The sequence below is a fragment of the Vicugna pacos genome, chromosome 17, assembly GCF_048564905.1.
Source record: "Vicugna pacos chromosome 17, VicPac4, whole genome shotgun sequence".
Taxonomy (NCBI): Eukaryota; Metazoa; Chordata; class Mammalia; order Artiodactyla; family Camelidae; genus Vicugna; species Vicugna pacos.
Window position 1 is genome coordinate 10,026,169 of NC_133003.1, and position 15,947 is coordinate 10,042,115.

The 15,947-nt window shown below is 42.1% G+C and overlaps 1 protein-coding gene across 9 annotated transcripts in view; it reads right to left on the minus strand.

The window, feature by feature from the left end:
* OSBPL10 (oxysterol binding protein like 10) overlaps positions 1 to 15,947 on the minus strand; it is a 268,111-nt gene that overhangs the window by 160,837 nt on the left and 91,327 nt on the right. For all 9 annotated transcript variants that reach the window (XR_012060505.1, XM_072940921.1, XM_072940918.1 and 6 more), the window contains one exon: positions 13,770 to 13,849. Coding sequence is in view for 8 of the 9 variants with exons in the window: in XM_072940921.1 (XP_072797022.1) it covers positions 13,770 to 13,849 (80 nt within the window). In the remaining variant the exon portion in view is untranslated. The remainder of the gene's footprint in view (positions 1 to 13,769; positions 13,850 to 15,947) is intronic.

The window sequence follows — 15,947 nt, forward strand, 5'->3', positions numbered from 1 at the left end:
CCCTCTGCAGTTCAAGTAAAGGGTTGGGATTAACAGATACAACTACTATGTATAAAACAGATAAACAAGAAGGAACTTTTGTATAGCACAGTGAACTACATTCAATTTCTTGTCATAAGCTATAATGGAAAAGACTCGAAGTATATGTGTGTGTGTATATATATGTATGGATAACTGAATCACTCTGCTGTACACCTGAAACTAACATTGTAAATCAACTACACTTTAATAAAAAAATTAAAATTTTTTAAAATAAAAACTTCAAATAAGGGGAGAAAAGGAGCACTTCCCCCAAAGAGCATTAAACTTTAAATACTTCAAACCATATCAAATAAAATCAATTCAGAGAAACAAGAATAGAAGCCTAATGTGAATTGGCAGAAATCTGGAATTACTGAGTATCTTCAAGGACATTTGGTTTTTTAAGACTTTCAAAGCGAGAACGTGAGGAGGCGCAGGTTAATCAGTGGCTGTCTGGTAAAGAGCTCCCGTCTGCAGATAAAGGACCAACTTGACAGTGGCCCAGGAGACCACAGCACTTAGCCAAACAGCCTCAGCTCTGCTTTTTAAGAAAAAATTTCACAAATTAAAATTTTCACCATTTGAGTAACTACAACATATATTGGTCTAACATAAAATTTTCCAGTAGTATCAAAGGGTACATCTAAATCCCTAGTTTCTTTCAACCCTAAGTCCCCACTTCCCTTCCCTCCCAGGGGCAGCCACTGTTACAAGCCCTTTGTGTGTCCTTCCGAAGACTGTGTGGGTTGTGTATCTCCACTTGCTCTGTTTTTCGTTTGTTCTGGTTGGTTCATTGGTTCTACCATGGTACGCCTTCCCCATCCCTTTTACTTCCTTAAATTTTCCATCTATTTTAATGTTGCCTATTTAAAGAGGTAAAATATTTCTCTTCTGGTTGTTTGACAGACTCATTTATCAGAACGAGCCCATGTCATGAACCCTGTGTACAGCCTTGGGCAGTCTGGTCCTGGCCATCTCCCAGGAGACCACCGCCTTGAGGCCCAATCCCCCTGGCAGCCCAACTCTTTATAGAAGCTAACTCAGCGTCTGGTCCTACTGGAAGATCACAGCAGACGTGATCTCACTGAATCCTCACCACAACCCACAGTTCAATCTTCCCATCAACAACCATTGTCATCCTCCCACTTGTTAGCTTTTGAAGGTACCCCGTCCATAAAAACTAACCATCCTCACACCCCGGGCCACTCTCCCTTCTGAGACAGACCACATTCTGCCTATGGTATGTGTATCTCTCCAAATAAACCTGCTTTCACTTCAAAACAAACAAAAAAACCTGTTGTTGCCATTTCATAGACAAGGCACTGAGGCTCGGAGAGTAACTTGTCCCAAGGGGCACTACATAGGACTGGTTTTGAACCAGAGGGACATTCACCCCACAGCCTCAGAAAGTGAGTTTGGAGCCACTCACCACAAAACCACACAATAGGAACAATGCCAAACTGGTTACGTCTGGATTATACGCACGAGGAATATAATCCTTTGGACAGTCTACCAAATTTTTTCAGGGAAGAGTCATTGCAAGCAGGTTTTGGAGGAGGTTTGGAGACTCTGCTCCTGAGTGACCCATCTTCAGGTAGAGCCTAGCTCTACAACCGAGTTCCCCGTCAACACAGGTGTTCTAGCAGAGCTGGAAGCGTTCGTGTTACAAAAATAACTGATATTTGTGAAGTGCTTAATGTCATTTAATCCTAAAAACCATCCTGCATGGTTGACGCCATTATTTTGCCCAATTTACAGAGGTGAGAACTGATGTTAAGAAAGATTCAGTTACTCTAGCTTACAAGACAAGTTAGTCACTGTGAGTGGTCCAAGCACAGCCAGAAACCAGGTCCTGTGACTCCAATCCCTACTCCTCCACTATACCTGATGCCCATTTGTTCTCAAAATGTTTGCTTATGTCAAAAAAGATGAGAAAAATGAAAAGACAAGCCACAGAATGGAAGTATTTGCTAATCATGTATCTGGTAAGTGTCTAGTATCCAGAATATATAAAGAATTCTCACAATTCAACAATTAAAAGTAAACAGATAAACAATGACGAAGGATTGAAGTAGACATTTTTCCAAAGAAGATATATGAATGGCCAATAAGCACATGAAGAGATGCCCAACATCATTAGTTACTAGGGAAATGCAGATCAAAACCACAATGAAATACAACTTCATATCCACTAGGATGGCTACAATAAAAGACTGACAAGATCAAGTGTTGACAAGATGTAGTGAAACTGGAACCCACATACACTGGGAATGTAAAATGGTGCACCAGCTTTGGAAAAGAGTGTGACAGCTCTTCAAAAAATTAAACATAAGTTTGGTGCAGCCACTATGGAGAACAGTATGGAGATTCTTCAAAAAACTAAAAATAGACTTACTCTATGATCCAGCAATCTTACTTCTAGGCATATATCCAGAGGAGACTAATTCAAAAAGATATATGCACCTCAGTGTTCATAGCAGCATGATTTACAATAGCTAAGACATGGATAAGCCATCTAAATGTCCATTGACAGGTGACTGGATAAAGAAGTTGGGTGTGTGTATGTGTGTGTACACAATGGAATACTACTCAGCTATAAAAAAAGAATGAAATAATGCTATTTGCATCAACATAGATGAACCTAGAGATGGTCATTCTAAGTGAAAAAAGCCAGAAAGAGAAAGAAAAATACCATACAATATCACTTATATGTGTAATCTAAAAAAAAAAAAAAAGACACAAATGAACTTATTTACAAAACAGAAACAGACACAGAAAACAAGCTTATGGTTACTGGTAGGGGGAAGGGGGTAGGAAGGGATAAATTAGGAGTTCAAGATTTGCAGATACATACCACTATATATAAAATAGATGAACAAGTTTATACTGTATAGCACAGAGAACTATATTCAGTATCTTGTAATAACCTATAATAAAAAAGAACATGAAAAGGAATATATGTACAGATATGTATGACTGAAACAGTATGCCGTACACCAGAACTGACATAACATCGTAAACCAATTATACTTCAATTAAAAAAAAGGAAAAAAATTAAACAGAGAGTAACCACGTGACCCGGCAATTCCACACCTACCCAAAAGAAACGAAAACATTTACACAAAAACTTGTGCACAGATGTTCACAGCAGCATTATTCATAATAACCAAAAAGTGAAAACAAGCCAAATATCCATCAAGTGATGAATGGATTTAAAACTGTGACACATCCACACAGTGGAACATTATTCAGCCATAAAAAGGGAATGAGTACTGATTCCTGCTCCAACGTGGAGGAAGCTCAAAAACATTATGCTGAGTGAAATAAGCCAGACACAAAAGACCACATACCCAATGAAATGTCCAGAATAGGCCAATCTTTGGAGACAGTGGTTTGTGGTTGGCAGGGACTGGGAGAGAGGGTGGGTGGAGAAAGAATAATGACTGGTAATGGGCCCAGGGGGGTTTCTTTTAGGGGTGATAAAATATTCTGGGATGAGATAGTGATGATGGCTGCGTAACTTGTGAATATGCTAAAAACCACGGAACGGTACACTTTTAAAGGGTAAATGTTATGGTGAATTACATCTCAAATCTTTTTTAAAGATGGCAGCCCTTGCTAGCTATGTGGCCGTGAGCCAGCATATCACCTGTCCTCACCTATAAAATGCAGTAACACTATACCTGCCTCCTACAGCTGTTAAGAGAAATACGCAAGATAATCTAAGAAGAGCACTTCTCTTAGCACCCGCCACATACAAACGTGTTGACAGATGTCATTATTATTTTCTTTTCCCCCAAATATGTTCCTTTTGACTTACGTTCTTCTCTCTTAAAAAAAAAGTTAAGACACATTTTGTTTGAAAGTTACTACTGATTGATTTCAGCTACAGTAAGCTCATCGCTATCCACACATAGAAAGAATCCTCAAATACTGGGTCTAATATAAAATACAATACTATTCAAGGAAAATTAAATTATGATAACTCAGATATAGTGTAGGGAACCCAAATCCAGTACCACCACCACTACGAATACTACCGTTCCTAATACACGTTAACAGGCAGGAGGGAGACGAGGAAGCAGGGTGGACATTTATTCAGGGCCTCAGGTGCACTAAGTGCTTTGTACCCACCACGACTTGTCATGACAGTGGCAGGTATGGAAGAAGCAACTATGATTTCCTGCATTCCTGGGCGTTAAGGACACAGTCAACCCTGAAGGCTGATGTAAGCACAAGCACACGCACACACACGCACCATGAGAAGCACTGTAACACACTGAGTGCTGGTATAAATGGAGCACAGAAGAGAGAAGGTTCACTCTGAGCAGGCAGATCAAGAAGGCATCAGAGAACTGTAGGAACCTTGAAGACCACATGGGTATTTGCCACAGAAGATTGGAGAAGGAAAGGAATTCCTAGCCCAGGGAACAGCATGGAAGCAGGAACATACACTATGTGCAGGGGGGAGCCACGTGTCTGGAACTTGGGGTGCCTGAGGGTGAGGATGCAGGGGAAGAAACCGGACCTGAAACATTTTGGACAGCCTTCGCCAAGGCAAAGCTCTGGACTTTGTGTCAGGAGGTGGGCGCTAATGAAGTTGGTTTAAACCAGAGAGCAGCACCCTCAGTAACCCCTCCTTGCTCCTCTCTCTCCTCCCAAAAGCTCAAACTACTTTCCTTGACAAACAGCTGCAGTGAGCACTCAGTGGAACCTGACCACACGAGAACACCAGTTCCTGCCTTCAGATGAGGCAAGTCAGTGTCCCTTTACACAGGGACACTTTACACAGATGGGGCCATGGGAGAAGTGAGAGTGATCAGAACAGTCAATGCCAAGGCTGTGGGGTAGACCACAGTCTGATAAGTCCTGATAGGAAGGATGCTATGGGAACAGGGAAGGAAGGATAGCAGGGTCTGGTGGGGGGCAAGGGTCACAGTCAACATTTTCAGAAAAAAAAAAGCAAAACACTGTCCACAGCACAAGAGGAGATCAAACTGGACATTGGTAAGTTCCTCCTTAGATACCATAAAGTCATAATTGAAACTTTATCAGCCCTTCTGTGACAATGGGAATGTCCTGTCCCTGTGCCGTCCAATACTGCGGCCATCAGTCAAGCATGGCTACTGAAATGTGGCTAAGTGTGACTGAGAAACTGAATTTCAAATTTAATGTAATTTCAAACAATTTCAATTTCAATAGCCTCACGTGACTTGAGGCCTCCATATTGCACCACATAGTTTTAGGACTGACCTCTTGTCCTATTCCCCCCATCTACTGTCCTTTAGACGTGTGGAACAGAGGGAGTCCAGGAGCCCTTCCCATTCTTTCATCATTCCATTACTTCTGAGCTATTCCAAACTATTCTGAGGGGCCTCAAATTTGCTTAGTCATAAAAGAGAAGTGTTCAATGCCATTTGTCAGATTACTCCCCAAATGCTAACACGCACTCACTGAGGTACCAGCAGTGCCGCCTCCAGGTGAATAAAATCGAGTCACGTTTTGAGGAAAATCAGCCTACCTTTCTTCATTTTGTGCAGATAGTGGGATGCAGTGGGGCCGGGATTGGATGACATCTGAAGTCCCTTATTACAACCACGTGGTTTCAGATTCTACAAATGCCATGGGGTTAGCCTCAGCAAGCAGGTGCTTCCTGTTGTGACACATCCTAGCCAAGATATCAAAGCACCCCTCCAACGCCCTCTGGCTCACACCCCAGGGCAGCAGAAAGTCAGGACAGTTATAGTCATTTGTCATTAGAAACCTCATCTCCTGGGAGAAACGAACAGCAGCTTCAAATCTCCTCACTCCTCACATAAGGCTGTGGATTTAACACACAGACAGATAGAATTCCCCACTCATACCCCCCTCTCCCGGCAACAGACTAACCTTCTAATTCCCCAGAAATAGTGCACACATCCCCCGCACCTCCCCAGATAAAGTCTCCAGATGTCCCCCAACAGGGTCCCCTATACTTGGCAATGTGGCTTCCAGGGGTAGAGTCACCAGCCCACCTTCTCATGTGCACTTGACGAAGCACAGAGCCCATGAGAGAGAAAGAAGTCACCCACAGAACATGATTTCCTGGGCCAAAGGGGCCAGGCCAGCTCATCACTCTTCAGCCTCCTTTCTCACCATCTAATGGCCCTCATGGATGGAACCCCTGCATCGCTGGGAAGGAGGAGGTAGACCAGACGTGGAGACAAAAGCAGGGGATGTGAGTTAGGGGCTGTATCACCAGTGCCAGCTGTCACGGGGGTGAGTGTAAGATGGATATTAGCTTCCTTGGGGCTGCAAGGGGAGAGAAGATGCCTCGTCCACTCCTGGGGCTGCCAGACCCCAGCCCCCACAGAGGAGATGGCACTCTCCTACCATGAAGCCTCGCATGAGCTAAAAACCAACTATCATTCTAGGGGATGAAAAAAAAAAGGAAAAAAGAAAAATACTTGTGATTTGGGCAGCTTCCAGCATGAATATTTATACAAACACTCCCTGAAAAGCAGCAGCCTTCAATGCTCATTCAAGACCTTCTAAGACTTATCATGAATTTAAAATCCTATATGAGACAGTCATATTCCTCCATGACCAAATCTGCATAAGACTGTACCCTGAAATTTGCATTTTAATTTAGAATTACCCAGCAAAGACTAGGAGTCCTAAACACACACCAACCTGATCTAACCTCAGTGTTTTCAAACACTACACAGACAACATTCCCTGGGAACTACTGTCTTCCTAAGTGAACGTGATCATCGGGGTTTGCTCTCGGGGAGCACATGACTGTGTGCGGGAATCAGGCAGGAAACTGGATCCCCGGAGCCAGGCCTGTGAGCCCAGAAAAGGGATTTTCAATACAATGAATATTGTAAACTGTTTCAAATGCCCCAAATACCTACTTTTCCTTAGTTTCCCCAAAGATATAATAAAAAGAATGCTACATTTTTCCATGTTGTTAGGTGGGTCAACCAGCAGGAAAGACTTCCCTTGTTTCCTTAACTTCCTATCTGGATCTAAACAAGAGCAGGAGAGGAACAAGGGATGAGAAGTGACAGAGAAGGAACAGCAGGCAGCTGCCTGGAAAATAAAACAAAAGGGAGATCCTAGAAACATTCCGAGACACAGGTCACAGATCTTACCCTCACACAGTCATTGTGAACAGAGAGTAGGGTCATGGCCAGAGCCTGGTCTCAGAGTCCATCCTCCGGAGAGGTGAACTTCTCATGAGAACAAGCGTGTTTTCCGTGCACAATCGGAAAAGATGGGAAGGATGGCCCCACCACATGTCATCACGTGTTCTCCTATTTATCAACATAGAAAAGGGTCTGCAAGGATGTACACCCAAATGTACATTAGGGACTAGGTCTAGGGGCTGGGATGCGGGGTGATTTTTTTCCTTCTTTACACTTTCCTATCTTCTGAATGTTTTGCACTGTGTATAGGTAATAGCCACAATTTTACAAAGATAATGCTATTTCCATTAGAGAAAGAAAAAAATGCCTTCACAAGCTGTCAGCAGTCAACTCATACCAGAGTATGTTTGTGGTGGGGATGGGGATGCCAGTCAGAAGAGGCAGCCGAGCAGGAAGGGAAGCCCTGAGCCTCCCCAGCATTTGACCCCCACACCTACTCTCCCCTTCGTCTTGCTGGTTGGAGACTGGACTTCCCAAGGCAGTGATAATCAGTATCTCACGTCGCACACTCATCCTTTAGGGCTGCAAGTCAGGTGAGGTGGTACTAACACCCAATTAGCATCAGAACAGACTAGTGAATTTTGTATACAAGTCACCCCTACCAGTGAAGCCATCTTCCATGTCTGGATGAAAAAAGTCAAAGGAATATTTAAAATACAGTAAATTTTCACCAAAGTTAGCCTTTAAAGATTCTCACAATTGATCAGGACAAAAGCTAATAAAACTAAAATCCTCAAAACCTGAAAGTCCTTTAAACGCTTTCTAATTGTTTGACTATTGTCCTCATGATCCCACTTTGCACACAGGTCAGAAGTAACCTGGAAACAGTGTTATTCCTAAATTCCTCCAACTCCCCACCCCACCCCGATACTGACTTCTGCTGATTGTAGACGACCCGGAGTTCTCTGCATGGCCTTAGGAAAGAATGGAGCCTATTCAAAAGCAGACACATGCCCACAAATGGATCAAAAGGCACACTTGTCTTCCTGGAGGAGTTTGTCAAAATACCCAGGACAGCCTAGATGCTGGACTCCAGGCAGCAGTCTTACTGAAGTCAGAGCTTTTCAGCTCAGCCCCCACCTCCTCCACGTGCCTCATGTCGGCAGCTGGCTTTCACCTGCATCATCCTGCTTGAGCCATCAGACAACCTTAGCAGGTAGCGGCTGTCACCATTTCCAAGATGAGGACAGAGGATCAGAAAGACTAAAAGTGACCCGTGCAGGTGTGCTCGACACACAGTGGGCAGAGAGGGGTTTCAGTAGAGGTCCCTTCACTCTGCACCCCACAGCATTTCTTCTAAACCAGAATGTCCTTGAAACACGTATCTGCTTCATCCGCACACGCTGTGAATTCAAAATTTGTGGGCCCAAAATGCTTACCTTGCACAAAAAACTTACCTCCCCCCAAATAGGTACAAAAGGCCAACATTACTTCCAAGCAAGCTCACTGAAGAAAATTTTGGAATCAGTATCAATTTAAAAGACTGGAGGGGGTAGGTGGTATAGCTCAGTGGTAGAGCACATGCTTAGCATGCACAAGGTCCTGGGTTCAATCCCCAGGACCTCCCTTAAAAACATAAAAATAAAAGATCAGAGGAGGGTTCCCTTGATTGCATAAAAATTGCAGGCATTCTATTACAGAGCTGACCCTCCATGTCCCAGGGGGTTAAGAACCATGATGAACCTTCCAATCAGCTTCTGCCAGGAAAGCGGGATGGTAGACGGCGCATTTGCAGCAACCCGGCCCGTCATCCAGCTCAGTCACTCATGAACTGTGTGACTTCAAGCCCATCGTTTCAGTTCAATGGGCCTCAGTTTTCTAACTTGTAGAAGTGGAGATAAAACTGCCTACCTCATAGGATGGCTGGAAGAGTAACCGCTGACCCAAAGGAGGGTCACTCCCATATCAGGATGAACTATTACCTCCATCAATCGGCCGGTTCCTTTCCCGTCCCCAGAGCTCATCATAGCTCTCATAACACCATTTCCTATCCTAGGAGTTTCCTAACACCTTGATAAAAGCAATAGGACACTCACTCCTCATTTTTGATATTTTCAAAGTCAGACACAAGTAACATTCTCCTGAGGACGGTGCCTTACAGCTCTCTCTGAACACTTCCCCAATCAATGCAATGCTCACTAGTTCTCAAATTTTTTTCACTTCATTAAGAGTAGTGTGCTTGTTTTGTTATTGTTTGCCTTTTCAGGGAAAATTGGCTTCCTAGCGGACCATCCCCACACCCTCACAACTAGGCCTCAGACAACACTAGAGGTCACAGAATGAATCTGTGTAACATCAAAAAAAAAAAAAAAGGGGAGGATTCCCTGTTATTTGACAATTTCTGTCCATCTAGAAGCAGACTGTGTCCTAAAAGGGACCCCATCACCCATGGAGGGAAGAACAAGGCAGCAGGATTGATGTCTGTGGGTAAGAACGAGAAACCAGGAGATCCCAGTTCAAGTCTGCACCACCACTCTCCTGGCTGGAGCATCCTCATGTGTAAACCAAAGAGGGCTGGATTCACACCCAGACCTTCACATTTCAAAGGCCAATGAAAATTGTTTTTGATCGCGAATTGACTCAGGAATTTTAAAGCTGAGAACCAATTTCAGAATTGGGGAATTAACTGGGAATCACTTTTGATTTTTTCCGGAGATAAAAATATTAAAAAGTACCACACACTAAAGCAGAACAAGTTAAAAAGAATCAACCGCTGATAACAACAGCATGGATGAAATTCAGAAGCATTATGCTAAGTGAAGGAAACCTGATGTGAAAGGTTGTATAATTCCATTTCTAGAACATTCTACAAAGTGCAAAACTAGAGACGGAAAATTGATCAGCGGTTGCCAAGAGCTGTGCGCGATGGGGAGGGACTGACCGTAAGAGGGTAACGAGGGAAACCTGGGGGATGGCAGAATTGTGATGGTGGTGATTTCAAGACTGCATACATTTGTCAAGACTCAATGAACTTCACACTTAAAAGAACTAAATTTTACTTTCTGTAAATTATAACTCAATAAACCTGAAATTTTTTTAAAGGCAACTGATTGATCAACAAATATCCTACCATCTTCTACAATAAAAAGACTGTTTTAACCCTCCAAAAGCAAGGCAATGTGATTTCTGAATCAAGGGCAGTGCTTTATATTGAATAAAGGTGTCTTTGGGAACAATTCCCTCCTTGTTTTTTTCATTTCACTGCTAGACTGGGGAAAACCTCATTAGAGGCTGACAGAGGCAGGTCTGGGTTTGGGAACCACTGCACTGGTCATCTTTTTTAAAGCCCTTTGTAGCTTCGGCATTCTATCTGGAAGTCGGTTATTCCGCAATTCTCACCAAGGTGAGTTGGAATGATAACCCTAATTCATCTGCCTAGTATTTGTTCCAGGAACACCGGATTTTAAACAAAACGCCTTTTAAAGGTAAGATTCCGAGCAGCTGGAGGGAGAATATTCTCCACAATCTACTGGGGAGGGATCTGCCGGCTGAGAGAGAATTAGAAAGACCACAGGGAGAAGGCTTAGCTTGGGTTCTTAACAACTTCGATGAAAATTCAGCAGCCATCCTAGGGTTAACCGGGTATCAAGTTTATATGCACTTTAAGCCCGACTTAATTTTCACTGCTTACTTCTGCCTGAGCAGACTTGGACTTCATAAGGATTCTGCTGAACAAGGCCTGTTCACAATTGAAAAATTATGATTCCCTACCTGATCACAGTTGCTATGCTGTAAATGAGTGATGGTAGCAGTCTCCTCTCCAGCTCTCAAATAAGGAGTCCTACAGGCCCTAACTTCCAAAGTATTATTTCTTTGGTTAGAATATTAGTAGATTAATCTGTATTCTTGAAGCTACTCAGAGACTGCATCAGGAAATCAAACTTTCCTTCAGAGAATCTTCAAATTCTCCTATTTCTATGACCACTAGGTACCTATCATTACCTTTCCCTGTCTCCAGGGATCCCTCAAAACAGCGATGCACTTAAAGTTGGTTTCCCTACTGCAATTTTCACACTGAGAATAAATTTCAGATGAATCAATGTTTTAAATGTGATAATTAAACTATAAATTCACTGGAAGAAAACGGAAGAAGGTTTTCATGATTTTGGAGCAGAGAAGCTCTTTCTAAACAAGACACAAATCCAAAACCAAAAATGAAAATATTCATAAATTTGACTACAAAAAGTAAATATTCTACATAGCAAAAAAAATGGATTCAAAGTCAAAATACAAATGACTTACTAGGAGAAAATATATAAAGTACAAATGACAGGCAAAGGACAAACATAATGAACACGTACACAGCTAGTGCAAATCAAGGAGGAAAGGTGAAATCATAGAAAAATGAGTGAAGGATACAAACTTGCATTTCACATAAAAAACACACAAGTAGCCAATAAATATTTGAAAATATAGTCAGTCCCAGTTATGGTTTTAGAGTGAAACGAAAATAATGCGGAATCCATTTTTTTATACGTGAGACTATCAAAAACTGAATGTTAATAAGACCCATGGTTAGTGAGAAGGAAAAAAACACCCCTACACACAGAACTGATGGAGTACAAAGCAGCGCAACTTTTTAAGATGACAACTGAGCAATGTCTGTGAAAGTTTAGAAGACATATTCTATGACCCAGTACTCCCCCACTGGTATAAATTCATACAGGTACACACCTAGAGGTACCAAAAGATATATGTACAAAGATGGTTATTATAGCATTACGTACAACAGCAACCAAATTAAGTCCACCAGTGAAGGACTTAACAAAGCACTGGCATCACTCCTTAGAACAGCCTCAGACCACCCTAAAAAGAGTGTAGTAGACCCATATGTCTAATAGGGAAAAACGTCCAAAATCTACTAATAAATGAAAACAAAAGGCAGAACAGTGTGCATGATAGGATCCCATTTGTGTAGAGATACAGATACATGCACAGAAACATCCGTACTAACACAGCCTAAATGAGTCAGACTGATGCACCGGCACAGTTAAGAACCCTCATCTCCAATGAGCACATACGGCAACAGGTGGCGATACATCCTTTGTATTTTATCCCCTTTGGTTCTATTTTATAAATAGTAAAAAGATACATTTAAAAGAAAAAATATTTCTATAGTGCCTAGCCTAGGTGTTTACAAGATACTAATGAAATGTCCAAAACTCCAACTAAAATTCCTAGAAAATAAGAAGCCAGATGAAAAAAGTCTTTAGAAGTGGAGGCAGGGGGGTCCTACCTACAGTTACCCAGATCCTGCTGGGGCCAAATCAAGAGGGGCGTCATAGCAAGTCAAGGAGAAGAGGTCTTCAGAAAGGGAAAAAAAAAAGGTGAATGAAGTCACTGTGAAGAAATCATCTCAGTTATCTTTAAGAGGCAGAATAGGGAGGAATAACTAACCAAGACGTGTCCCACGGCCCTGAGCAAGGCAGGAGAGGTCACAGCAAAGAGAGTCCTAAGAAGTTTTAGGTGTGGGTCTTCCTATCAGATACATGGAATACAGAAAAAGACTGCAATCAGATATTGTAACTAACTTCGAACAAATGATATAAAAGGGACAGCCCTTTGAACATTTTAACAAATATTTATTGCTCTGAAGAAAGTCATTTTGCAAGTGTTTCCTATATATTTTTAAAACTGAAGTATAGTTGGTTTATATATTGTGTTAGTTTCAGGCATACAACATAGTGGTTTGGGTTTTTTGCAGATTATATTCCATTATAGGTTATTACGAGATACTGGGTATACTGTGCAACGCAGTAAGTCCTTGTCTCTTACCTATTTTATGTACAGTAGTTTGTCTGTTAATCTCGTATCCCTAACTTGTCCCTCCCCCCACGCTCTCCCTTTGGTAACCATAAATTTGTTTTCTATGTCTGTGCATCTGTTTCTGTTTTGTATACAGACTCATTTGTATTATTTTTCAGATTCCACATATAAGCAATAGCACACAGTATTTGACTTTCTCTGACTTGTTTATCTCCTATATTTTCATGACAGGAAAGCCTCTGAATAATTTATGAAAATGCCAAGCTCCTACCTCCTATCACATCTGATTCAAGATCTCACAATGAATCCCAAGGCGAAAATAATTCATCCTTCGATGCCAAATGACCCAAGAACACTTTTACACACTTAGATGTGAAAGCTCCTTGCAGAGCATTGAATCAATCAGGAGTCTCATTGTATTTAAGGCTCAGTGACAACAACCAGTCTTCAGGAACAAGGACCCTGACTGCTCTGCCACCACAATGAAACCATCAGCTCAAGCTTCTCAGCAGAGCAATTACCAGCTGCCTAAATGGACACCGAAAAGCACTAGAAATCTTCCCAGGATCAGTTCCAATAAAGTGTCTGCCTGCCTCTTCACTCTACCTACAAGCGAATCCTCCCACTTTTCTCTTGGCTTTAAGCATAATGTAGCAGGACGACGATGAATTCCTTAATGGTGGAGAACTTAAAAAGTAACATGGAAAGCAGCCTCCCCAGAGTCACAGATCACTGAGCTGCAGGGGAGCCACCCAAGCTGCCGACCGCCCCTACCTCCCCGGGGTTACTCACCTTAGGATTCATCTCCATGTGGTACTTGGCACACGCTCGAAGCTGAGTCACCCAGAACTGTTTCTCTTTTGCATCAGCAGCTGAAAGAGAGAAAGAAATGCTTGCAGCAATTGTGCCAAAACACATCCAACCTATTTCTACACCCACATCCAACCTATTTCTATGTCCCAGGTGGGGGCCTGGGCTGAAGGGTGGCAGAAGGAGGGAAAGGCAAGTGCAGGTTGTACTCACACCAAAAAACAGACGCCACTAAACCTCAACCCAAAAAATCCCTCTTACACCAAGTTAAAAAATTATTCTGAAATGTCTGTTATAAGAAGAATTTGCCATGTTTTTTAACCTCTTCTGAAAAAGCCATTTCTACTTCCTTAAAAGGCAGCAAGGAAAAGAAAGCAGGAATATTTTTAAATGCCTCTATCACGTATGACTAATACGAGGATCAAAGTACAGTATTTCAGGGCCCTGGTTATCGACCAGAGCTGTACTGTGCAGTTACCAGCCTTCACAAAGTAAGTGTTCAGTTGAATTACCATTTTAATATGTGTTCTCAAGAATGCATCTTACGATTGGACAGAACGAGGTACCAAATGTTGCCTTAGAGATCCTCAAGTTTCCCCCAAAGAGACATTAAAGTACAAGTCACTGGTAGAGTCACAATCTTCCAAATACATCCTCATCTCTCAAATATATATAATTATTTTCTTAAAAGATCATGGATACATAATAGGTTCTAATAAAATCTGAATGAATTTAATTACATAACTCACTGCATAAACATTTTAGTATTAACTGCATAAATGCTGACTATACAGAAACCAGAATGATTACCCTATTAATCTGTACTGTTTATAAAAATGGGCTTAAGTGCCATTTTTCAATTAAACCCAACTTCAGCTTGAACTTCAGGTGAGGAAATCTGGAGGTCTAGACCAGAAGACCAGGGCTCCACTTCCAAAGAAAAAGGATTTTTACAGAAATAAGAGCATTTTTTCTTAGGGAACTTCAAGAATTGCCCATTTGTGGCAGTATCCAAGGCTCTGCACCAAAAACATTCCCCAAAACTGTGCATCTACTGACATCAAGATTCAACTCTACACGTAGTGAGATGCAAAAAGAGAAAACCAACGCCCAAGTCCTCGTGGGATGGGCCGAGGACCAAGCAGAAATAGGCCTTTATCCTGCCTTTACTGTAAGTTTAAGCTATATTTTGCCCCTGTGATTAGTTCATGCAGATAATAAAACTTTTGTTTGCTATTAAAGCTATCCTCAAAAAAAAAAAAAACCAACTTGGGGTTTAAAAAGAATTACAACTAAAAAGCAAAATGAGGTAACTTGATGGTCAAATTGGTTGGACTGTTTCTCTGTACGGGTTGGTGTCATTTCACAAACCAGAGGCAGAGGAGGGGAAAGCGCTATTAAGTTTTTCGCCTGCTATTGTTTCTGCTCTGATAATTTATTAAGCACTAAACAGCAAAGCAAAACCAAGGACCGCATAAATCTAGGCAGCTGGGACACGAACCGCATGAATCTCAAAAGAGACCATGAATCTTTCCACAGTTCCCCCTAAACTGAAGAACTTTCTCCAACTGTAGGCATTTTTATTTCATAGTTTTGGAGATTGTTTTATAGATCCTGAAATATGACTTGTATAGATAATAAAGGAGCCTCAGCTTAGCCTACACTTGGTAGGAAAGCTTGCAGAAATAACAGTGAAAACTGGACTCTGAGCTGGGGGAACGAGGCTCTCAGTCTGGCTTTGCAAAGTGACCCATCACTGTCAGTCCCCGGGTGGACAAGAGATGAGGGCATAGTTGGAAGACTGTGACTGCTGTATTCAGCCCTTCCTTGGGCGAAGAAAAATGTTATGCAAGAGGCAGAATTATCAACCACACCCTCAACACTTAATACACACTACTTTCCTCAGACCTTACTAAACCTGACTGTGTGTGTGCATGCGTGCAAACACGTGCATTTAGGATTTTGTTGTTTTGTTTCGTTATTTCGTGGGACGAAGACCGACAGTTTTTTCAGCAATGCACAGGCGGCAGAATGCTGGAAGAATGATCGAGCAGTCAGATGACACCGTTGCCGTCCAGTCTGGCACATCAGAAAACTTGTGTGATGGATGTGACTTGGGGGTGGCAGGACCTACCATTCTGGCCAAATGCTGGGCTCCCC